The sequence below is a fragment of the Penicillium odoratum genome, assembly GCF_028828045.1.
Source record: "Penicillium odoratum strain IBT 22623 chromosome Unknown utg000003l_segment0_segment0, whole genome shotgun sequence".
Taxonomy (NCBI): domain Eukaryota; kingdom Fungi; phylum Ascomycota; class Eurotiomycetes; order Eurotiales; family Aspergillaceae; genus Penicillium; species Penicillium odoratum.
The window spans coordinates 506616-529842 of NW_026643145.1; the positions used below are offsets into that span (position 1 = coordinate 506616).

Genomic DNA, 23227 nt, shown 5'->3' on the forward strand with positions numbered 1-23227 from the left:
GTCACTGTACTAGCAAAAAGTGATCGATTCGCATGAAAGATTTCAACTCCCAGTAGCCGCACCAATGCTACAAAATATATGTTTCTCCCATGCTGTCCAATACTTTCTAGATATCTACCATTTTAGCTGCGCACTATCTTCTATTTTCATGCATGTAGCAGATTCTGGATCTTGGAGCCCTGTCGACCGAGTTCCAGATTGATGAAAGGATGACAGTTGGAGTATTGGGTCAGGTGACCAACTCCGTTTGCTCCAGCGTTTACTTCAATTGTTGTATCGATATTTGTCTCCCTCTCTCTTCTTCATCATCATTTTTTCTCCATTCCTCTTGAAATACAGTTTGTATGAAATTTTACTGGCTCCAGCCTTTGTATGCCGATGCAGTCTCTTCCCCTAGCTAACAAGTCACAGCAGCATGGATCGACAGTGGCTCATGTTTACATATCTTCAACGTCGCCGAAGGTCCCAGGAGCATCAAGAGCCTGACTCTAATGCACTTGAATAGAGACATCTAATCGGGCCAGTTTGGGGACAACAGTCTGGAAGGTGTAACGGTTTGCCGAGCCCTTACCATTCGGTATGCTAAGAGTACATCCCTACGCACCAGATCTTCTCATGATATACTAAGCTACTTAAAGTTTCCCTCAAACCATTGCATGCTCCGGGATATCGTGCCTGAAATAACCCGATTGGATATCCCGGTTTAGGTGCATTTCAGTTAGCCTCTTAAGAGTCTTCGGATTATGGGCTGCTCCGCAGCTCACATTTGTCACTTTCATGAGCCAATATGCGGCGATTTTGATCCACCTGTCTGTCGTTTGTGACGATAAGAGTTACTGAGGGCGCAGAGTCCATTCCAGCGACAGAAATTCATGACCTCAAGAATTGAAACGCCGTGTGCTGGGGAGATAACAAATCCGGTCTTTAACTTTTGGCTGCATGGGCCACTTACTCAGGTGTTTAACTTCCATGATTTTCCTTTTTGAAAGTATATGCTACTGTTCAAACAAAGTCTAAATTCATATTATTGACATTAATTTCAAAAGCAGAACTTCGATTACCGTTCGATACCTTTCCCCGGTGATGTCATTTCAAGCTAACTTTAACAATAAGGAATGCATGAATAACCTTGTGAAGGCGAGGATAGTTATTAGTATATCCGGGGTTTAACCAATAACTGATATCAATTAAGCTTCCATCAAACTCAATTCGTTCGCGTGACCACATCGTGACATACAGTGTTGATGTCATCAAGGCAAACCCCACATTCGAACGGGAATATATCTACGGTGAGATCTTCGATTCGATCTGATCCAATAAATCACTTCATGAACCCGGTTAGGAACATATAATGATCACCTGGCGTCCAACTTCGCGACTTTTTCATGTGAGTCGCGCCTCGCGATGGCGGGAAGCTTGTGCTGAACGTCACAGGCCCGAATCCCATGGAAGTCTCAAAGAAGAGGTCTGGGACTACTGGAATTTAATTCTCATAAGCTCCTGAGACATGTAGGATACCTGAATATTGTTCAACTGGGCTCCAGCTAAATTCCGACCAAGTTCGACATTCCAGTCCCAAATGGCCATGTGGTGACAAACCCAGAAGAAGCTCAGACCGTGGTGTCCACTATTCGTATGTCTCTACCTTTGACACAACTTTCCCATACTAAGAGCATGCAGATGCGCCATCAATCATCAAAGCCCAGGTCCTAGCGGGCGGTCGAGGAAAAGGGAAATACAGCAGCGATGGCAAAGGAGGAGTACGCATGGTCAACACGTAAGCATCAGCACGGCGATTCTGAATTGATTTTCACAGTGCATAGACCAAGCGAGGCATTCGAAAATGCCAGTAAAATGCTCGGTTATAACTTGACAACAAAACAAACTCCCCCAGGAGGCCTGCTAGTCAATAAGCTCTACATCTACAAAGCCGTTGACGTAGCACAGGAGCTCTATGTTGCAATCACATTCGATCGCGATCGCGGCATGCCCGTCCTACTCATATCGGACGATGGCGGTGTGGATATTGAATCTAACGTGAGCAAGCTTCAGAAATTCTGGTTCCACATGCCCCACGGTATAGGCCCGGAGATAATCGCCTACATCCAAGCCCAGCTGGGGTTCTCGGATCCAGAAATGGCGACACTTTCGCATATCATCCATCAGATGGTTGAACTTTTTGAGGAAAAGGATGCCACGCTTCTCGAGTTAAACCCTCTAGTTCGGACACCAGAGGGTGACTTTGTTTGTCTTGATGCAAAATTTAGTTTCGATAATTCAGCGAGATTCCGACAAAAGGGTCTTTTCAGTCTTGAGGAACGGTCCCCGGAGGAGGAATTGGAGTTTGAGGCTTCTGAATTAGGACTTTCCTATGTACGACTTGACGGCGATATTGGAAATATAGTCAATGGTGCTGGCCTTGCTATGGCGACTAATGACTTGATTGGCTTGTATGGTGGCAAGTGTGCTAACTTCCTTGATGTGGGTGGGGGAGCAACCAAGGAGACTCTGTCAAAGGCGTTCGAGATTTTGAACAATGATGCGCGGATAAAAGGAATTCTGGTCAACATATACGGAGGTAAGTATAGAGTTCTATGACATGGAATACTGGTTCTAATCGAGTAATCCTAGGTATCGTCCGATGCGACATGATTGCTGAGTCTATAATTGATGCTGCGGCTGAAAGGGGCGGTTTCAAGGTTCCCGTTGTGGTTCGCTTGCAAGGTACTAATTCCGATAAGGGCTTAAAGCTGGTAAGTTCTCATTTTTGGGGTATCATGTGAAGACTTGGAATACTGAAATGTAGTAGATTGAAAACTCGAATATGGAAAATCTCATGGTAGAACCCGACTTTGAGGCCGCTGCTCAAACCATTGTTCGTCTTATTAAAGGGTCTGGCTAAGAATCAGAGCAGAATGAAATATTATTGACCTGCAGCAAGTAATAAAAGGAGTGGAAGTGCTTCATGGTTCAAAGAGACAAGTAGCGCTGGGAGTGTAAGTGCTGTGGCAGGCGCGGAACTGCATGATGATTCTAAAGAATGAGCCAAGGGACTCTAGACCTGCTTCTGGATCTAGTGTGCCAAGTAGATTTTGCATACGAATCGGCCAACACGAATGCGTACAGGAGTTCCTTGAATTAGAGGTATCAGAACTTTTATTTGAAATGTTTCAATCAATCAACAGATTGTTAAACTTTCAACCTAGCGATTTCTTCTCCATCGAGATAGCAATATCTGTGATACATGCACTCCAGAAGAAATACCGTTGGATATTGAAGCACCGGTTCTACCTTCAAATCCAGAAAGATAAAACAGACCCGGGACAAGTTCGACATCTTGATCGTCATCCTGATTTTCAATATCCATCACCGCAACCCCATTAGGCCAATGCTGACGATGCACCCACGAACAGTTGGATTAATTTTAGTCACCACGGGGTCCAACCTGGACAAAATGATGTTCGCATCGGATCTGGACTGATGAGCTGAAGATCGATGAGCTGAAGATTGATGAGCTGAAGATAGGTCGAAATCCCGGATTGGAATAAACTCTTGAACGATGTGAAGTCTATAATCACTGGGGAGCGTGATGGCCAAATCAGAAAGAACCGGATACGGCACTTGGTCTGGAAATGTGACATGTTTCCTGGCGATTCCGTTGTGTTCCAATAAGGACGTGATATTCTGGTCAGAAAATGGCTTTGTAGAGACAACGCGATATACATTCTCTGAATATATTTCACATCCCTCCAGATAGTCCCTATCCGATCTCTGGATTGTTAAAAAGGGCGGAACTTTGTTCTTGAATCGGGGTGTATTGGAGTTGATTTCCAAATTCCAAATAAGATCAGGGACTTCTGCTTTGCCTCTCAGATTGAATGTGACAGGGTCTAATTGGAGGTTGGAGATGAAATGGGTGACATGAAGAGGAGTATAGGTGATCTTCTCCGGCAAAACGGGGAGTGGTGGATCGAAATCGATATCCGTCTGGCCGAATGCATGAGCTAATACGACTGCATCGAAATTCTCCAGATGAGACTTTTGTTGATCCATGGCTTTGTCTGTAGATTGTTGCAGCCACGAAACTTGAAACGTATTGTTTTCCAATCTTTTGATTTTCGTGACGGTGGACTGCAGGGAAACAATTGCTCCAGCCTTCCTCACCACCAGTTCCAGAAACGAATGTTTACGACGTCGAATGTCCGGCGATTGCTGAGGTGCACGGCTTATACCCCATTTCCGAGCAAATTGAGTTAGTGCATCCTTATCAAAACCATCTCTTCCAAGTGTGGCCTCTTCTCCAATTGTAACCCAGTGCTCATACCCACCTTCCCAGATCTCCCGCAAATCAACGGCTAACTGGGCCCAGAAGCGATGAGATCGGAAAACCCGCCACATGACTCTCTCGTATATATCAGTGATAGTAAGTCTTTCCAGCTCCTGAGGAATCAGTCGCTCTCCATCCCATACATTGACCTGAGATAAGGGTGCCCCCAGAACGTGAGGATGTTGAATCTCGAACTTGATACCCACGTCTCGCCCTAAGCCTGCCAAGAATATGTCTTCCACATCAAATGATTGAGCGCCCGTATTTGCCCAGTCAAGTTGAAACTTTCCTGCTTCGTCATACATAAAGACCTGCTTCATTCGACCGCCGATATATGACTCCCGCTCGAATATGGTTATTTGAAGTGGGATGTCGGGGTCCTGCTTCTTTGCCAATTCATGTACGAGACAAACACCGGCGATTCCACCTCCTGGAAAGGTCGATAGTCAGTCGACGGAATCTTAGGAGTGATCTAAAAAGGGCAAGAAAAAAGGCAATACCAATGACGCAAATCTTCCTTGGCGACGGCGACGGCGACATCAAGGGACTATCCACGGGCGACAACTGTTGCGCCATATGCAAGGCCTGCGGAGAGAAACAAAAGCCAGCAAAGCAGTTTGTGTGTGATTATTGGACTCGAGAAAAATTCTATTTGAGGGGTGTTCTAGACCTTTAGTTGTGTGTGTCGCAAGCTATAACGCTATGAAGGGTCCTAATAAGTGGCTGCCTATTTGGAGGATCGCATCGGTCTTAGTGCAGGGTAGAATCATGAAAGAACACTGCAGTAGTGCTAATTTGATGCTAGACTAGTCTGGGCTAGTCTTGTCTAGTCGCGATATTAAAGCACTGTAAATTCATTGCCATTCGTACACGACTCTAGTGGGTGCTTTGCCTAGATAGTGCTAACATACAAATACAGGCGAAAGAACAAAAGCAAATGTGGCGTAAATTTCTCTCGCTCTCCCCAAGCGGAATTATTTCGCGTTCAACTTGGCGACACCTCTGCAACCTAAGCAAGGCTGCACGGCTAGTGTAGTATCTTGTAGTTCCTTCCGTGCCTCTCGCTCGCGCTTATCATAGACAGTATCTCCGACCCCATATTTTTCTTTCGTTAGAGCTCACTTCCGCTATCTCCGTAGCCTTGATCCATGATCACTTGTCTGAAATATCGCGGCTGAATCATTCATCGGGGCTCATTTGATAAACAATCTGACGTGTTTCAAGGTTGCCCTTATCTATCAAATATTGAAAGCCAAGTTTGTCCCCAGAGAAGTGCTAACTGCGCCACAGTGGCGGGAGCGGTAAAATCCGGCTAGTGTGGTACCGCTCTGCGTATATATAGTCCCAAAGGGGATGCCTGGTTTTTCAACCTGAAAAGTCTGGCAACTTCCGCTTCTCCAAATTAAATCTACCCATGAAGACGGCTTATTTATAACTCCCCCTCCCCTTATCCTGTAACTCTCACTTGTAATCTGCAGTTCAACAAGATAGTATTTCTTCCAGATTTTCATTGTTTTAAAAGAGCCCATACAGACATCTCCAGGTCTGAGATGGATTACACTTCATACAACTCCTTACCAGACCACCAGAGCCATGTTGCTGAACCACGATGGCTCGAGAACACTACTGGCCATTTGAACGTGACTGAACTTCAGTCCTCGATTTCCCGGCCTATATATCCAGCCATATCGTCTACTTATTTATCTGAAGACCTCTTGTCACGCAATCCTTCCTTACGACCCTTCCATACCGTTTCTGGTTACGATACTTCTGATATCCGCTGTACCGAGAATACCCCTACAAATATTTTCCCACCTGTTCAGAGCTACTCTCAGTTTTTGAGGGTTGGCCATTTTACCCAAGTCAATCCGATTGCACCGTGGTCTGTTTTTCCCTCCTCGAGATACGACATCAGTCAATCATTGGTTGCCCCAAGCGCTCCCGCCAATGAGCTGCCAACCGCCTGCACTAATGGCCGTTCCAAGAACATCCGGTAAGTAATTTAGGACTTCTCCGTACACAAGCGCATTTATGTGATACTAAAAGTACTAGTGAGGCCACTGCTTCTTTCGTATGCGAATGGAAGAACTGCCGACGGGACTCATTCAACTCAAAGGGGAGCCTGATGCGGCATATCGACACGCAACATGTAGCTCCGCGCTCATATAGATGCTCAGAGAGACAGTGCACAAAATCCTTTAATCGTAAGGATAATATGGAAGAACACATTCACCGCGTTCATGGGAAATGTGTTCATAGGCGCTGAATTGATGTGAATGAGGGAGCTATTTAGTCGCTTTTGTTTGTTATCATTGATCTTTTCTCAGTAATACCCGAGTTTTTTCTTGAATCTTTTATTTTATTCTATCACAGGCTTAGTAAACTTAACAGATAGATAGTACAGGCGATCTATAGCCCCTACTTCACCCCACTTATCCTTTACCTTAATGCATAGTACTCCGTAAATGTGCCAAGCCTTAAGAACATCTTACTTAATACCGTGCTAGGTTAGACTAGCGCTTGTGCTTTTTACTAAAGATGACGAGATCAGGAAAGCCGTTATAATCAATTACATAGGGAAATGGTTAGTTGAGTGTACGGGTTAAAGAACATGATGGGACGCTCTGAACATTGATGTTTTACTGTACAGCTCACTTTTGTCGCAGTAATGATCCGCATTGGCTGGCCAGTGTGGAATTTGATCATTTGGGGTCTCTGGAGGCCCGCAAAGCGCCATGTGCGATCATTTGGTTGTGCGATCCTTCGGTTGGTTCTGACTTGTCCGACACATGAATGACGTGGTTAGATTGCCTGAGATTGTCATATTGAGGAGGAGGGGCCAATGATAACCGCATCTCGGTTTCCGGCGGCAGAAATAGGTCCCTTCTAGTCGCTGCCCTCAGCGAAACAGAATCATTTTTGCTGAATTGGGAAATGACGGCACAAAACGATCCAAACAGGTTAGATGTGGAGCAGTCGAGCTATGATTGGAGATTTTGATGGGAACCTAAGGACCACTCATAATAAATGTGTGTTGTAGTGGTTTTTAAGTTTCTTCTTGGTATGTTCAGGTTCCTTGCGCGTCCCTATCATAGCCCCTCGTCAGGCGAAAAGCCCGGCCAGACCAGATCCCTTCGGTGACCTGGTGGCAACTCGCGCAACTTACGCAACTTCCACATTTCCACTTGCATATAATCACAGATATAAATCTCACTTCTTTCCTCAAAATTTGTGGGGGCTTTTTTGCTTTGGTAAACGTACATAGCTCCAAAGATTCATTTGAGCGTTACTTAAGATGGACTGCTATTTATACAATATCTTGCCAGACCACTGGAGTCAGGATGCTGGACCAAGTGCTGGCCCTCGAAAAATTTCCAAAATTCAGCCGCCGATCACCCGACCTATATACCTAACCACCGGGTCTACCGTAACACCGGAACAGCCTTTGTCAAACCGTGCCTTGTCACAACCTTATAAGTTTGCTAGTTATGATCCACTCGATGTCCACCACACACATGATGATACGATTGAAATTTTCTCGCCTTTGGACAAATACCACAATCATTTGATGTTCGAAGATGCTGGCCAAGACAATTTGATGTCACATTGGTTTAATTTCCCGCACCCGACACACGACACTACTCAATCATTGTTCACCGTCACCACTAGCGCTCCCGCGAATGAGCCAACAACCGTAAATTGTAATCCCAGGATGATCGGGTATGTGATACAGGACTTACTCCCATTTATGTACATTCTTCTGATTCTAGGAACTCCAGCGAGGCAATCGGTTCTTTCATATGCCAATGGAACAACTGCAAAAGGGGCCCATTCAACTCAAAGGGAACTCTGATGCGACACATCGACACTCAACATGTAGCTCCACGCTCGTACAAATGCTCGGAGAAGCCATGCACGAAGTTCTTTAACCGTAAGGATAATTTGGAGGAGCACATTCACCGCGTTCATGGAAAGTGTGTTCATAGGCACTGATTGAATTTCGAAGGAGGCTTTTTTCCGGGTGATTCCTTTGTTATACTTACTCCGCAATAGTCGAGATTTTCTACCGAATTAATTATCTCGCTATATTGTGGGCTTATGATCAACAACCTTATCAAATGGACCAACCTTGATGTATTCTTGGCCCCCACAGTGTCCCTTGAGCCCCAATTTTTCTTCGAGTTGAAGGCGGTCGCGTTCAACAAGGTGAATACTAGATTCTAGTAGTGTATCAAGGGGAAATAGGATTTGATTTCATATTATTCATATAACTCTACAGCATCACTTCTGAGCTGGGTCAATCAGAGTGGCGAGAAATGGAGTCTCACTTGAAAAATCCGGCATTCAATGGACTGGGGATATCCCTGCATGCCTCAGGTCGGTGGAAATATAATTCAGTGAATGTACCCCTTCTTGTTGGAGTACTTAATGTATATTCGTACATAACTTCCAACATTAATCATTACTTATTCTATAGATCTGATCCAAACTTCGAAACTTGTTGTTACATAATCTTTCATTATTCGACATTTTGTAAGCTCTCTGGCTACGGACAGTAACCCGCATCACCAATCTGCCCCTGCCACTCAAAATGAACCACATCAACAATTTTTCGCAGAGTCACCGGATCCGACAGACTCCGCGTTCTATCAGCTAGCCAGGCGATATGTGACCTTGTCCTTGATCTCTCCTTCCTATGTACACCGTCGGCTACCTTCCGGGTCCTTGAAAGTGTGCCACATCAATCCAACCTATTCCCGCACAAGATTCCAGTAGCGGTATGCAAAGCACTATTGCTCTCGTTGAACAAATAAAAGTCTCATGATCTATTGCCGCTGTGGCTTCCACCCCCAGAAAACAAAAAAGAAATATGATAAGACCCGATGTACCCAATTAAGACAAGAAACCTATGGATGTTGATGCCATCATTTCGACATCGACAAGACCCCACGTATGTATACATACCTCATGTCCATCCCTGTTCTCCCCATCCTATAGCCAGTAAATATGGCAGCGTCGTCGATATCATAAAGGTAAGCTAGGGAGGCTGTATTTTCGTGGTAAAATGTTTCTGAGAACCAAGTCTGACAACCATGCTCGGTTCAGCTGGAGCTTCAATTGATTAATCTCTTAGTGAAGAATAGCTTACCGCAGGCCACGAATACCAGAACCACGCGAGATGCCAGTTCCGAACAGTTGACAGCCGGCGGGCACACCCACTCAGGGCAGAGATGATGAGGCCCAGTAACATGCACAGTAGTGGTCCGTCTTCTCGCCGTATGACGGCCGATACAACGAATCGAAGGCCGTAGATGCCTGGAATAAGAGTTGAGTGGTTGTCAAGTATGCCTTTCAGAAGCAGTCAAACTTACAGTAAAAGTATAAGAAGGTAAGACCAAGCTGCTTATTAAACGGAATTATAGGAGCCGCTGAAATCAAGTAGAATGCGGTGAAATGCAAAGACGCCACAACCATTCGGAAACAGACCGCCAGGTTTTTCCCCAGAAAATAAGCGCTGCGAGAATGGCCTGACTGAGACTCTCGATAAAATATCGACTTCTCCTCTCCGAATGTTGTAAATCCCGGAGGTCCTGCCGCGCAAGCTGGATCATAACTCTTTGTTAGCCAACTTATGTGGGTGTCGCAGAAGAACGGGGAAGTTTTACATATGGCGAGACAACATAAAAGGCCTTGCTCGACTACGAGACGATAATAAACTGCACTGGAAAGAAGGTGAAACGGATGATGGTGGATTTCTTGGAAGAAGTGGCCCCTTGACTCAAAAGCAGCCAATCCGATCATGAGACCGATTACTGCACCGAATACAATCTCCAGAGCAAGGCCTGTTATCTGTTGACTTTGTTGGGCAATATTCCGAGAAAAGGCGAGCCAGAGTTGACGAAGCCAGGACGCTCTCCTTTGCTTGACGACCTGAAAGAGCGCAGTCATGGCTTCCGACATTTCGATTCCGGAGGATTTTTGCTCCGTAAAGGCACACAGGGATATCTTTTTCTCGTTCTGTGTAGCGCAATGATTTATCAAAACATCAAGAATCATATCCGCTGGGGTTGACGCAACAGAAAACTCGTGGCCTAGTGCCTCCGCCGCTTTGCCAAGATAGACCTGCTCCCCAGAATTCAGAACAAGAAGATCATCCAGCAGATGAGATTTCTCGACGCGCGGCTGGTGGATAAGACAAATAACCATGATATTCTGACGGGAACTTGAATGAAGAAGTTTCATCAGGGAATGCGCAGCCGTGGCATCCAGACTGGACGTTGGCTCATCCAGAATCAAAGCCTTTGGTGCGGCAGTCAATGCGAGGGCAATACTCACACGCTTATACTCACCCCCAGATGTACCTCTACCACCACCTCCCAGGAGTCCGCCGACTAATTGATCACAGACACTCTCTAGGCCAATAGAGGAAATCAAAAAATCTACATACTCCCGAATTCTGTGGTCTTGCAGCTGCCCACCAAGTAGCACACGACTAGAGTACAGGATATTCTTCGTATGGTAAAATCGGGAAGAATCGTGTCATGCTGGGGAATGAAGCCGATCAAATCTCGTAGCCTATTGTAATACATAAGAGAATGGCACGATTGGCATAGAAGCTTTCATTTGTGAGATGGAATATGAATTCACTGCGTAGGTTGACTTGTCAGGCCATTCATAGAGATCCATCCATGGGTAGGACGCATTCTGCCCGATAAGATATTAACCAAGCTTGCTGTGGTGCATAAAAGGTTAAATAATGTTTCTAAATCGCACATTTAGTGGCCCTCACATTTTCCTGACCAAGAAGCTCCAATAATTCCGAGAACCGAGCCAGAATTGATAGTCACATGTAGATCAGACAAGATCTTGCGTCGTGAACGTCGAGGCGTGAAACAAATATCGGTGAAACTCAAAGTGAGGTCAAAGTCGGCAAGATTCTCACCGGATAAAAAATCCTGAAATTGCTGCAAACAAGCAGGGCGCGCGTTTGAACCGTTCTTGTTGACTTGAGTACGAGAACGAGGTCTGTTTAAGCGATACCGCATCCATTTTTTAATGGCGATGAAGATCGCAAAACAATACACATCCCTATCATCAACAGGTCTAGTAGAAGGCAAAGGCAAAGTCCCAATAGCGGAATTTGATAAGAACTTCTTGGTGGGCATATTGACATGACCGTACATTTGAACGGAGTTGCCGTCCCTAGAGGGCAAAAATATCCACTAGGACACTCAATCTGTTGTTCCTTTCCAGGTGGACAAAATCCATACTGTCGGCTCCGAGTCTCCTTGGGGGGCAGCGGTTGTTATTGCTTTTAAGTCGTGTCAGGAGGCAGTTGGGGGAGGGGGGCAATACACCAATTGGCTTTGTTTGTTGTTTGATGGACCTGTAAATTGTTATTAAAATACACAGTAAATCATAATGGAAGATTCATACAATAGAGTCCATCCTGGCACGAGTCAGTGGAGGATAACTCAACCGATTGTCCACCTGAAAGACAGGTACTGTTCGATGAAATACCCATCTGGACTTTCAGTCCTTTTGGCTAATTCTGTAACGTTTAAGGGTGTAGTAAATCGGACGCGTACCTTATTTCCTGAAGATCTAATAATTATGTATGCTGCAAGGGGCGTGTTATGTAAAGGGTTGATGAAATTGACATAATGAATGGTATTCGAGACTCAGAGACACGATATAAGCTACACAATCTGCGGAATGTGGAATGTGGGTAGTCACTCGCCACATGCACATCGAAATTGTCACCATGTCGTGCATCTGGATGTTGGTGGCTATTATGCTCTTTGAGTACCAGATTTCGTCAACTGCTTTGGCCTTCACTAGCCATGGATCAACTTCCTGTCGCTTTGTTATTTTATGTTTTCCCTCCTCATTCTGGCAATTCCTGAAATCCAACTCCTACACTTTTTACCAGAGCCAGAACTGCTACGAGGAGTAATCGCATTCTGCTGCATTGTCAAACTTCTCCATTTTATTAACCTTTTCCTTGGTCCTTCAGGTTGAAATCCAGCATTTACTTCCCACAGGCTCGAACTCCTCCTTTAAGCGCTTTAGTGCTGCCCTGAACTGTGTGACAAGTACTCGCGAAATTGGGACGCCATGGGAGGTGAAAACTCAGCATCAAAATACAGAAACTCCAAAGGGCCAATATATCCCAAAGGGCCAATATATCGCTGAAACTATACTTGCTCTGGGCTGGCAATATTTAACACTTGACCTCCTAAATTTCGGGGCATTGAGATATTTCCACCGCAATTGGCCCGATACTTTGGCAGCAGGGGCGGAGTTTCTTGGCCCTAGGTCAATCAAGGAGCAGTTGATAGCACGATTTCCGCTGTCTTGTATTCTAGTGGCCAACCTCCGCTTACTTGTCGCGATAGTATAGGGGTTCTCGCCTTGGTATCTGTTCTTTTGCAGTTGACACCTCCTATGGACTGGCCGCCGCTATTCGGGGTATGGGACAATTCCAGAATTTCAGCATCCGAGAATTCTGGTCGTGAGTTGTGTCCGAAAATTTGTGCTTTTCCGTACTTTTAGTATGCTTACTTATTGTTTGTTATTCCGCAGCAGATATTGGCATCAATTATTACATTGGCCCTTGGTGAAGCTTAGCGAGTATATCCGACGACATCTCGTATTCTGCATTCCATCATCTCTCCAGGGACAGAAATTTACGAATCTCTTCCTGGTCTTCTCTTTACCCGGCTTTCTGCACGTTATGAGTGCAGTGTATGCGGGTGTCTCGGACAGCTCGGGGGCAGTGCTTCTGTTCTTTATCACAGTCCCCTTCATAATTACGATGGAGGATGCATGCAGAACTCGGGTAAACAGAGCATCTTACCTGGGGCCCACGAGTTTCATAGGGTTATTGTGGGGACTCACCTGGCTCTACATGTGCGTGCCCTGGTTTGCGTACGTGATGCCGTTCAGCTTCGTGCAGGAATTTGTAGTTCAGGCCGCGATGGGTGTAGTCGCCTCAGGTGGCGTTCTCTAGACTCTCTTGTGTGGACAAGATGCATCTATTTTCTCCCTATCGAAGGCATCTTGGTAGTCGTATGTAAAGCGTTATTTTGATGCCTCAGTCCCTGACGTCCGTTCAATTCTCTAATCCTGATTTTTTGGAAGCTAATTAGTCTAGTCATTGGATTTTGGGCCTTTGTATGTCCGCTTCTATCGAAGATGTCTGTCCTAGGTCCGCTTTAATACCTGATTTATGAAAAAGTTGTTGGGGCGGGAAGCGCTGCGCTGCCTGAGGCCGGCAAGGTAGCTTTAGTCAGCTGTATGCTCACTCTACTGTGAAAGTCTAGCGGGAAAGAAGTAGGATTTGACTTCGCATTGATCATATTGGTCTGGAACATAATCCAATATCGACCAATCAGAGCACCAGGACACGGAATAAATGATCACCGCATTGGAGGCCTATTCTTGGTTGGTGACTCAGCATCCCAAGATGTAATCGTAGCGGGCGCTCGTAACATCGTAATTATCCATAGTTTTGGCCCCCAGAGACTAAACGTTGTTGCGTCATTTTCTGCGAATGAATCTACTTATTGTCGGAAAAACGCGGATTATCGGCCGTCCATATATTTAGCTAGTGTCAATTCCAATTTCCGCAGATACTTGCACTTGCATTTCCTCACATCCAAATATACTACACAATGCCCGCCAGCGAATCTTACGACTATATCATCATCGGTGGCGGCCTTGCGGGGTCAGCTCTCGCTGGTCGATTGGCCGAATACCACCCCGCACGATCAATTCTGATTGTCGAAGCCGGCTCCAATGTTGTTGGACATCCATTGACAAGCTCCCCTCTCGCCTGCTTCGGGGCTCATTTATCTCCACTCGACTGGGCATATACCACCGTACCACAGGTTCATCTCAATGGTCGGCAATGCTACGCCGCCGCTGGCAAAGCGCTTGGCGGTGGTACGGCCACGAACTACGGTACCTGGACTCGAGGGAATGCTGCCGACTATGATCTCTGGGCTGAGATTGTGGGTGATGATGGATGGAGCTATAAGTCACTTCTGCCGTATTTCAAGCGCACTGAGACACACTGGGATAAGAATGCCGATTTGTCAGTTCATGGCCGATCGGGTCCCATACACAATGCGACAGTTGCTTCCAGCAGTCCTGATCGGATATATCCACTTCGCGATACTATGCGAGAGGCCTGGGCTAGACTAGGGGTTAACACCACTTCTGATGGGAATGATGGATCCCCCTTGGGTCTGGCTGAACTCACAGAGAACTGGCGCGATGGGCAACGTCAGCTCGCGAGTGAAGCATATGGAATCACCAAGAAGTCTAATATCACGATCAAAACCGAGACACTGGTGAAACGTGTGTTTTTGTCCGAGGGAAATGGTACCAAGGTTGCAACTGGGATCGAGCTTCTAGATGGAACGATCTTGAAAGCATCTCGCGAAGTGGTGGTCTCCGCTGGTGCCTACCGCACACCTCAAGTACTAATGCTATCCGGCATCGGCCCCAGCGACGAGCTGGCCAGACACGGTATCCCCGTGCAAGTAAATGCACCAGAAGTAGGCCGCAACTTCCACGACCACTTCTCTTTTAACCAGTGGTGGAAGCTCCGTCACCCTGAAAAGGGTTTGTCGATCGGAACCCCACTCTGGAACAGTCCAGCATATGGCCTCGGGCTTCCAGGTAGCTGGGTTGCCACTGTACAGACACCACGCAACGAACTGGAACGCGCATTGCAAGTAGACGGCGTCCCTAACCACCCGTATCTCGCTCCAGAGTTTGCCCACGTCGAGACTCTGGTTGTGTATGCCCCTGCCGGTGCAGCTGTAGCGGGTGTGGACGTTCCCATGGATGGAACATATATCGCATCCGCCGTGCTCGGAATAGTCCCCACCTCCCGAGGAAGTATCACGCTTTCTTCAGCAGATCCCAGTGCCGCGCCGTTGGTTGATCCAAATTACTATGCGACGGAGGTTGATCGGGCGGCATTGCGGGCGGGTGTTCGACAGGTCACCCATTTACTCAGGGATACGCCCGAGGGTCGGGAGATTGTTGTTGAAGAGACTCCTCGTCCTGGACTGGGACCTTTAAGTGCATCATCGACAGATGCAGAGCTTGATGAGGCGATTAAGCTTGGGGGTGCGACGTTCTACCATCCGGCTGGGTCAGCGGCCATGGGGAAGGTGGTTGACACCCAGCTGCGAGTTCATGGAGTTGAGGCTCTGCGTGTGGTGGATGCAAGTGTGTTGCCGTTGTCCTTGGCGGGTCATTACCAGGCTGTAGTGTATGCAATTGCTGAGAAGGCAGCTGATATCATATCAACGTAAACATTTGTGCAGCTGTAACATATGATAGCTGGGACTTGTATTAAATGGATTAATTAATTTGTGGACTTCGAGTGCCCTTATACGGTTTCCACAATCGCTTGATCAGCTAGGAAAGGAATGAGCATGCTTAAAGAATGTTTTGATAGAACTTAGAATCAGGTAAGCCAATTTAGACTACTCTGCATCCATCTCATCGACGCTCGAAAGGAGACCGACCACAATATCATGTCCACTTCAGCAGCCAATGAAAGCGCAGTCTGGCCAATGGAGTCCTTAGACTCTATATCGGCCTTAGCATCAAGAAGCAGACTAACCACAGTTCCATGTCCCCTAAAAGCAGCCAATGAAAGCGCAGTCTGGCCATAAGAGTCCTTAGACTCTATATCGGCCTTAGCATCAAGAAGCAGACTGACCACAGTATCATGTCCACTTTCAGCAGCCAATGAAAGCGCGGTCTGGCCATTAGAGTCCTTAGACTCTATGTCGGCCTTAGCATCGAGAAGCAGACTAACCACAGTTCCATGTCCCCTAAAAGCAGCCCATGAAAGTGGAGTGCGGCCAAACTTGGCATCCGTGCTATTCACTTCCACGCCGGTATGCTCTAGAAATCTTTGCACGACGGACGAAAGCCCATAACTCGCTGCAAGAATAAGTCCTGTTCGTTCTTCCGGAAGAACCCACTTTGGAGAAACCTCTGCCCATGTATTGTATAATTTCGATCCTGGAACACAAAGACAACATCCCAAATTTGTCATCTCGTCCTGGTGACGAAAACGGGCTTCACGGAAGTGATCTAACCAATAGTCTGCCGAGTATCTCAGAAGTACATTCAGACCGGTCTCCATCGAAGCAGCACATATATTCCACACGCATATTTTTGCAAGAGTCTTGTGTGACTCCTCTGCTGAAAGTGCATGCTTCCAGTGGATAGATGATACTGGATCAGCTGACGTTGAAGAATCCCGAACCAAGAATTCCTTTACAGTTTGATGCAGAAGGTAGATCTTATCGTTAACGACGACAAGCATCAATCCACAGATGCTTCGTAATGTGATTCTGAACCTATCAGAAGACTCCATTGACTCCAGTATGTCATCAAGAGGCTGGTCTTTCCTTTTCAGTGCCATGGCTAAAGATAGTTCTTCCACAGATAGTGGTCTTGCCGCGGCCAGGACAATATGAAGTAAACGCTTGGCTTTGAGTTTATCTTTGCTTCTGTTCAATATCTTCTCGTAAGCATCATCGACCGTTTCAGGAAGCACTGTTTCGCGGACGTTTCCTTTGGTGAAGCCGTCGAGATCGCGAATATAATCCATAGTAAGAGCAACCCAAAGATATGTTTGGTTCGGCATCGCTGTCAACTTCCTTTCCAGGAATTCTTCGTCGTCATTATCCAGACCTTTGCGAATGCGGATGTCGTGAACTCTTTTCTTGATCACCAGGTTGATCTCGCCTGAAATTGCTGCCGATTCAGTCTCACCATCTCCACTCAAGTGGATTGTCGGCATTTGAGCCTCTAGCTCACGAAAATCCTCAACGATTGCCCCATAAGGTCTTCTTGTTAGAAGGAACTTCAACTTTCGGTTATTTTTATCTGTCCGATAGAAGTCCTCTATGGCTTTAACAAACTGCCTTCTTTCATCTTCTTGGCACTCATCCAAGGCATCTATCACACAGATTATAGTTTCAGTTTCGAGGCCGGTCATGCTATCTATGAAAATCTTCCACAGGGTGTGGAATGATTCAAGAAGCCTTTCGCCTTCGGCGTCATATTGGCCTAGCACAGCATCTGACACAAGATATGGATGAGCCAGGAAGAGCTGATGTAACATACTGGCAAGCGCAATTGTGTGTGTTTTCTGATCAGGATAGTCGTCACGAAAGAAGAAGTAACAAATCGTCCTTCTTTCAGCAGGGAGAACCTCATCAACTAGATATCTTGACAAGACTGACTTTCCACATCCTGGACCTGCTGAGACGAATAGAAGTTTCAAATCTTGGTTTTCTTTCCATTTATGGAACTCGATGTGTTTGGTAAACCACTGGCACGTGCCGTGTACACGCTTGTCAACTCGGTCTTTTCGCTCTTTGTATGGACAGACGCGATAGAGCAGCTTAAGGAAGTGGAACACTTTTTTATTTCGATCCAAAATGCTTTGCTGGAGCTGATGCCTTTCTTCAGCTTTTTGCATTGAACGTGAGAGCTTTTCCATGTCCTGCTTCCTCCCTTGGGCTTCAATAAGCTGAGTGAAGTTTCGGGCTTCATTTTCTTGGCTCGCAATGTTGACTTTCAGCGCATTCCAGTCTTCATGAAACATATTGCGGAACATTCTCTCCAAGGTATGCCTTTGCAAGAAACATAGCGCTCGAGCCTGGAACTCGAGAACTCTCCCGTACAAAGACACCAGCTCTTCTTTGAATTGTTTGGTAAAATCACTGGGGAGACTAATATTAGATTTGAGATAGAGATCTTCCATCATGCGGAGACGAGGAATCAATCCAGATGTTTTCTCTAACCCTTCGAGAAGGTCTTTTTCTTGATCATCGGCACGGATAAACATCTAGGGAGAGTCAGTCAGCAAGATGTTTCCAAACAACACATAGGGTCAGAGACTCACCAGGAGAGCGACAGTCATGCAGGCACAGACTATCGCCACTGGAGGGCTGGTAGATGCAGCTGTGCTGACCAGATCCTTCAACACTAGGACATTCCAGATGGCCTGCATTATTTTCTCTTTGACATGGATATAGTGGTCATCAATCTGGATCACCATCTCCTTCCGCTTCAGTTCTTCGACCTTGGCGGTAAGAGAGCTGTGGAGTTGTTCGGAATTGGATGTGCCCTGTGTTACACCCTCAAGGCCATGTTGTTCAACGATTTTCGTTGCTTCTTCCAACATCAGGCACATCCTTTTATCCTGGGCCAGTATTTTCCTGGCCATTGCCCACAAGTCTTCAGCCTCGGCAGTCGTGGTCGAATTCTCTATCGCTTCAGGAGTCGCATTGGGCTTAGGAGTCGCATTGCGAATGGTCAGTTGATGAGTACCATTTCCATTCCCTGATTTGTCTTCCTGTCTGTTTCGAAGCCATTTGAAGGGTCTATGTTTTCGAAGACGCGAATCGGGCATTTCGTGATGGTGGGCAGATTTTCCGTGTTTTCCGATCGGGGATAATAGAATAAGAGATATGAATAATCTGACTAAGGGATGTCAGCAGAGAAAAGGCAAGCTGAAATCTGGACTGACGTGGTCATCGGCGCCTAAATATGCATGCATAGTGGGCTGGGTGGGTAGTAGCGTGATGATACATACGCTGGGCATCAATATGTACCATGCCAGATAATGTTTCCTGCGACCTTACCAGAGGTATTTGAAAAGTTCGATGAAAACAAATCGAATCGCAGGATTTTGGTTGTTGTAAGTTTTACCTATTCTCACAGAGTACTTAGAAGGTGCATTGTGAATAGCTTCATTTGCATCACCCTTAAGTTCACCCATAATTTACCCCACGTCGTACCCCGCCCCACAATCGATTTAGGGTAAGACGATAAGTCAAGGAGTAGATACTCGCCAGAATTATTAACTAACAAACAAAACATCTTACTCAGAAGGACTCCTCCTGTGCCTTTATTAGTCACATTGGAGGGGTCTGCTCCGAGTTGGTGTTCCCCGATACTAATTGACAACACCATTCAAGTCCCATGGACTAAATTGTTTGGTCACATATAGTGCCAGCTGGTGGGAGTGTTTACCACTCGACCACACGGATGTCAATTGACAATTGTATTCCCCTGAATGTCGTATAATTCATCTTACTAACGTTCATTTCCCGCCACGGTAAAAATTTTTGAAAATGTTGCTCTAGATCTACTATTGTTCCAATAATACTATTATCTTCTTAAATTTCAGCCTTATGATGATCTTTCAACCGATATTCGATTTGTCTGCACATATGCTGAATTCTACGATTGGTCGGGATTGCCCTCATAATGTCTGAATGTTTAGTGAAGACCATTCCTGTCTGGGCACGAACATTAATAGTCAACTTCTAAAGTAGACCAAACCTTTCAGGACGCGTCTTTCCTAGATCTATGGTAAGTTTGATACACAAATATGAGAAAATAGCCTGGTAAGAAGGTTCATTGGCACTCAGTTCAGACTATTTTAACATTAAGCCTGGCCGAGGCACAAGAATAAAAAGCCTCAAGGAGACAACTTTGCAACAGTTTGCGTGTTGTCGGAACCATGGAGACATGTCTCAGCGGAGAGTACCAGGGAGAGTCATGTCTGTCTGGTTCAACTGGTAAAGGACCTTACCAACTTCCCCATCGGCCTTGTAATTGTCCCCAACCTCACTCTCCTCCCACATCCACGGAGTCAAAAGACCACGACTCCAATCAAGAACAATGGCGTTGAGGGACTTTTCGTTCAAGACAAAGCGAGTAGACCGAATGGGCTGCTGAAAGTGGTCCACGTACATCAACAAGGGACAGCCAGTGTCGAACGCATCCTTATCCACAACGATCAAGACCATGGCGCAGACACCAAACTGGACCCCGGCAGCACACATCTCGATCATTTGTTTGGGATCTGCAAGCCACTCATAAGGCTTGCACTTCTTCTCAAAGGCAAGCTGGGCCTTGAAGAGACCGCGTTTGTACCGGTACCAGGGCGGAAGATCCCTCCAGCGAACAGTGTCGTCGCCATCGGTGAGAATGGCCTCCGGGCCCGCAGCCTCGGGGAGTTTGAAACTGACTCTGCGCCAGTCGACTGACGGGGCTCGGGTATTGTCACTTTCGGGGATTCCAAAGAAGTCGGGGTCATTGATCACAGCCCAGGGGGCGAGCTGACTGATGTACTGGCCAACATTGATCCAGTTGTTCATCATGGCGTTGTGAACAGGCATGTCAGGGTTGTAGTGTGTCCGCAGGAGAACTGGGAAAGAGTGTCTTTCCCGCCAGATAGCCCAAGCCACTTTGCGCACATTGTCGGATCGGTAAGGGCGGAGGATCAAGTTGATTTCGTTCGCAGTGGGCTCGCGGATCCGGTCCTCCAGATACCAAACGCGAGGGATTCTTGGCAGATTCAGAAATTTGCGGACGAGCCTGAAGCGCTGCGTGTCAGGGCTATCATTGGAGAAAGGGTTCCAGTGTCGCTGTTAGTTTGTTAGTGAGGTTTTCGTGTGAAGCGATGGAAGACACACGATCAAGAATTGTTCGACTGGAAGCTAACCCCAGCTGGGCAGTTTAAGCTTGGCGTAGTACTTCTCCATCTGTTGTTGCTCGAATATTAGATCCAGATAATGCTCAGGGGCTTGTTGATAACGAACATCGATTTCCATAGGGCTTGTTGTTTAGAAGAGACTTCCCATACATGGGAAGAGGAAAGAAAAGAAGATGGAAGAAAGGAGATGAGATTCATAACAAAACATTGCCAACAATAAGGTGGGGCTGCCCAAACGCTCAAACGCTCATTCACTAGGACAAGTCACAGCAGTGAATGAACTTCCATCACCCAGCCAATTAAGTGTCATTGTTATATATCACAACAAAGCATCACTAGAATTACATCATTCCATACTGATATACACTTCAAGGCCAATTTCAGTAGCCTTGGACTTGCTCCTCAGACCATTCCCAGTATTTCTTGGTGAGCTCCGGATCATACAGATCTTGTCTGATGGGAATGACTCTACCCCAAGGAGCGACTAAAGACAATTAGACGAGTCTGAACGGAAGTGGCAATGGGTCTTACCAAAGGATGCATTCTGTTCCTCAGTAATATCCGCACTCAAACCTGCGTAGAGCTCTGTATAAGCCCCATTAATAGCAGGGTAGAGGATCAAATTCTGCAACTTGCAATCAGCAAACAGAAACGCTTGATGATCGAGAAATACGTACCGTCAGGAAACCCTGTACTCTTGACATGTGTCTCTGAAGTCCGCTCTTCAAATTACCAGGATTCAAGCACTATTCACACATCTCACAGTTAGTAAGTTATACCCCCTGACTCCAATCAACCATATCTCACACTGAATGAAGTCACTTACCAAGCTCAACACTCCGTCCCCAGCAGTCCTCTTGGCATACTCAGCACAATGAATTACATTACCAGCCTTGCTGCGGGCGTATTTCTTCATAGCGCTCTCCTCTTGATGATAATCCATGTTATCGAAGTCGATCGCTGGCTTTGGCGCCATCAAGATAGCCGAAGATGAAACCCAGATCACACGAACACTAGCCTTAGGCGCTGTGAGTGCAGTCTTCTTCAAGATATCATGCAGATACTTGACGAACAAAAAGTGTCCGAGATTGTTGGTACCAAGTTGTAGCTCGTATCCTTGTTTCGTCTTGCTACCCTGAGGGGGCATCATCACCTACAACAGACAATTAGATAATGAGGGGAAAAATTGCAAAAATTTCAAAGATCATGTTTGGTCACTCACTCCTGCATTCAGCCACAGAACGTCGAGACGAGACTCCGCTGCCAGAAATTCATCGGCGGACCTCTGAATTGTCGTCAGGTCGGAAAGATCCAATTGAAGGAAAACGAGTCTTCCAGTAGAGTCGGGGTGTGCAGTTTTGATCTCTTCAATGGCATCCATGGCCTTTTCTTTAGATCTGGCGCCGATGTATACGGTGGCATTTTGACCGTATAAAATTTTGGCGAGCTCAGCACCGACGCCGGAGTTCGCACCCGTTACGATAAAAACCTAAAATCATCCAGCTTGTTAGATTGAGTCTTTCGAGGGGATTAGGAGATTTACCTTGCCGGATTGATCAGGAACATTTTTCTCTGTGAAGGTGGGTGCCGGAGGGCACACTGTCCGGAAGTATTCCATTCTGAAGGATGGAAGGTTAATCAGAGTGAATGAATGAAGACGAAGATTCCAGGGGCATGGTAGAGCTTAAATAGTAAGTTGAAATAGAGTTCTTCCAAGTTCGATCGAGTCCGTGGTTTAATAATTCTAGTAGCTTAGTCTACAGCATTCACCGTCATTGGATTCAATCATGATCAATCATGATGCAATCGGCATAGTAAACTTCCTAATGTGGTTAGCTTTTGTCATCAATCAACCCGATACGGTTAGATCAAGTCATCATTCTCCAATGTGGGTCTGCCGCTTCAGATTCTTGAACACCGAGCCGAGAACCCCTTGATCATTTTCTGGTAAAGTAGATCACGGCCAATAACATGGGAGGTATGAAAGAAAATGGGGTCCGTGTCGAGGTGGCTTAGTCACTTTATACCTACTGTGGTGCAGGCATAGCCTTGTACGGTTGTATCACATCGATCGTTTCCACGTGGGAATTAGTGCCTTTGATAGCGCAAATCAAAAGACCTTGACCTTAGAGCTGCCTCCAAGTGAATTTTGACCTCGAAGTGGGTCAAGACATGTCGAATTTCTTCAGTTGTTATGGTAATGAATGGATACCTAATACATGTACCTGTGAGAGAAATTTGGAACAATTGAATACGCCAGTCTATTTTAAAGCAAGCAAATTAAGTATTCTACATCGCTATTATACACATCGTTGGCTTTCAATGATTCATAATGTATCATGATC

At 46.1% G+C, this 23227-nt stretch overlaps 7 protein-coding genes across 7 annotated transcripts; 2 read left to right on the plus strand and 5 right to left on the minus strand.

The window, feature by feature from the left end:
• Positions 1-1351: 1351 nt before the first annotated feature.
• N7520_003437 (succinate--CoA ligase subunit beta) lies at positions 1352-2902 on the plus strand (the record flags this gene model as incomplete). Its single annotated transcript, XM_057137372.1, has 7 exons — positions 1352-1387; positions 1435-1509; positions 1561-1633; positions 1681-1777; positions 1824-2578; positions 2632-2753; positions 2810-2902. 7 exons carry the CDS (start codon positions 1352-1354, stop codon positions 2900-2902), a joined length of 1251 nt encoding a protein of 416 aa, XP_056997837.1.
• Positions 2903-3366: 464 nt separating this feature from the next.
• On the minus strand, positions 3367-4903 carry N7520_003438 (uncharacterized protein; the record flags this gene model as incomplete). Its single annotated transcript, XM_057137373.1, has 2 exons — positions 3367-4757; positions 4828-4903. 2 exons carry the CDS (start codon positions 4901-4903, stop codon positions 3367-3369), a joined length of 1467 nt encoding a protein of 488 aa, XP_056997838.1.
• Positions 4904-9365: 4462 nt separating this feature from the next.
• N7520_003439 (uncharacterized protein) lies at positions 9366-10917 on the minus strand (the record flags this gene model as incomplete). The annotated part of the gene is made up of 5 exons (XM_057137374.1): positions 9366-9374; positions 9477-9643; positions 9700-9930; positions 9994-10740; positions 10776-10917. 5 exons carry the CDS (start codon positions 10915-10917, stop codon positions 9366-9368), a joined length of 1296 nt encoding a protein of 431 aa, XP_056997839.1.
• Positions 10918-14004: 3087 nt separating this feature from the next.
• Positions 14005-15660, plus strand: N7520_003440 (GMC family oxidoreductase; the record flags this gene model as incomplete). The annotated part of the gene is made up of 1 exon (XM_057137375.1): positions 14005-15660. The coding sequence occupies one exon, from the start codon at positions 14005-14007 to the stop codon at positions 15658-15660; it is 1656 nt and encodes a 551-aa protein (XP_056997840.1).
• Positions 15661-15878: 218 nt separating this feature from the next.
• On the minus strand, positions 15879-18788 carry N7520_003441 (uncharacterized protein; the record flags this gene model as incomplete). The annotated part of the gene is made up of 2 exons (XM_057137376.1): positions 15879-18221; positions 18279-18788. Coding segments are annotated over 2 exons (2853 nt in total), but the record flags the coding sequence as incomplete, so codon positions are not given.
• Positions 18789-19917: 1129 nt separating this feature from the next.
• On the minus strand, positions 19918-21000 carry N7520_003442 (uncharacterized protein; the record flags this gene model as incomplete). Its single annotated transcript, XM_057137377.1, has 2 exons — positions 19918-20814; positions 20989-21000. 2 exons carry the CDS (start codon positions 20998-21000, stop codon positions 19918-19920), a joined length of 909 nt encoding a protein of 302 aa, XP_056997842.1.
• Positions 21001-21262: 262 nt separating this feature from the next.
• Positions 21263-22500, minus strand: N7520_003443 (short-chain dehydrogenase; the record flags this gene model as incomplete). Its single annotated transcript, XM_057137378.1, has 6 exons — positions 21263-21366; positions 21414-21507; positions 21560-21628; positions 21709-22035; positions 22105-22371; positions 22426-22500. 6 exons carry the CDS (start codon positions 22498-22500, stop codon positions 21263-21265), a joined length of 936 nt encoding a protein of 311 aa, XP_056997843.1.
• Between the last annotated feature and the right edge of the window lie 727 nt (positions 22501-23227).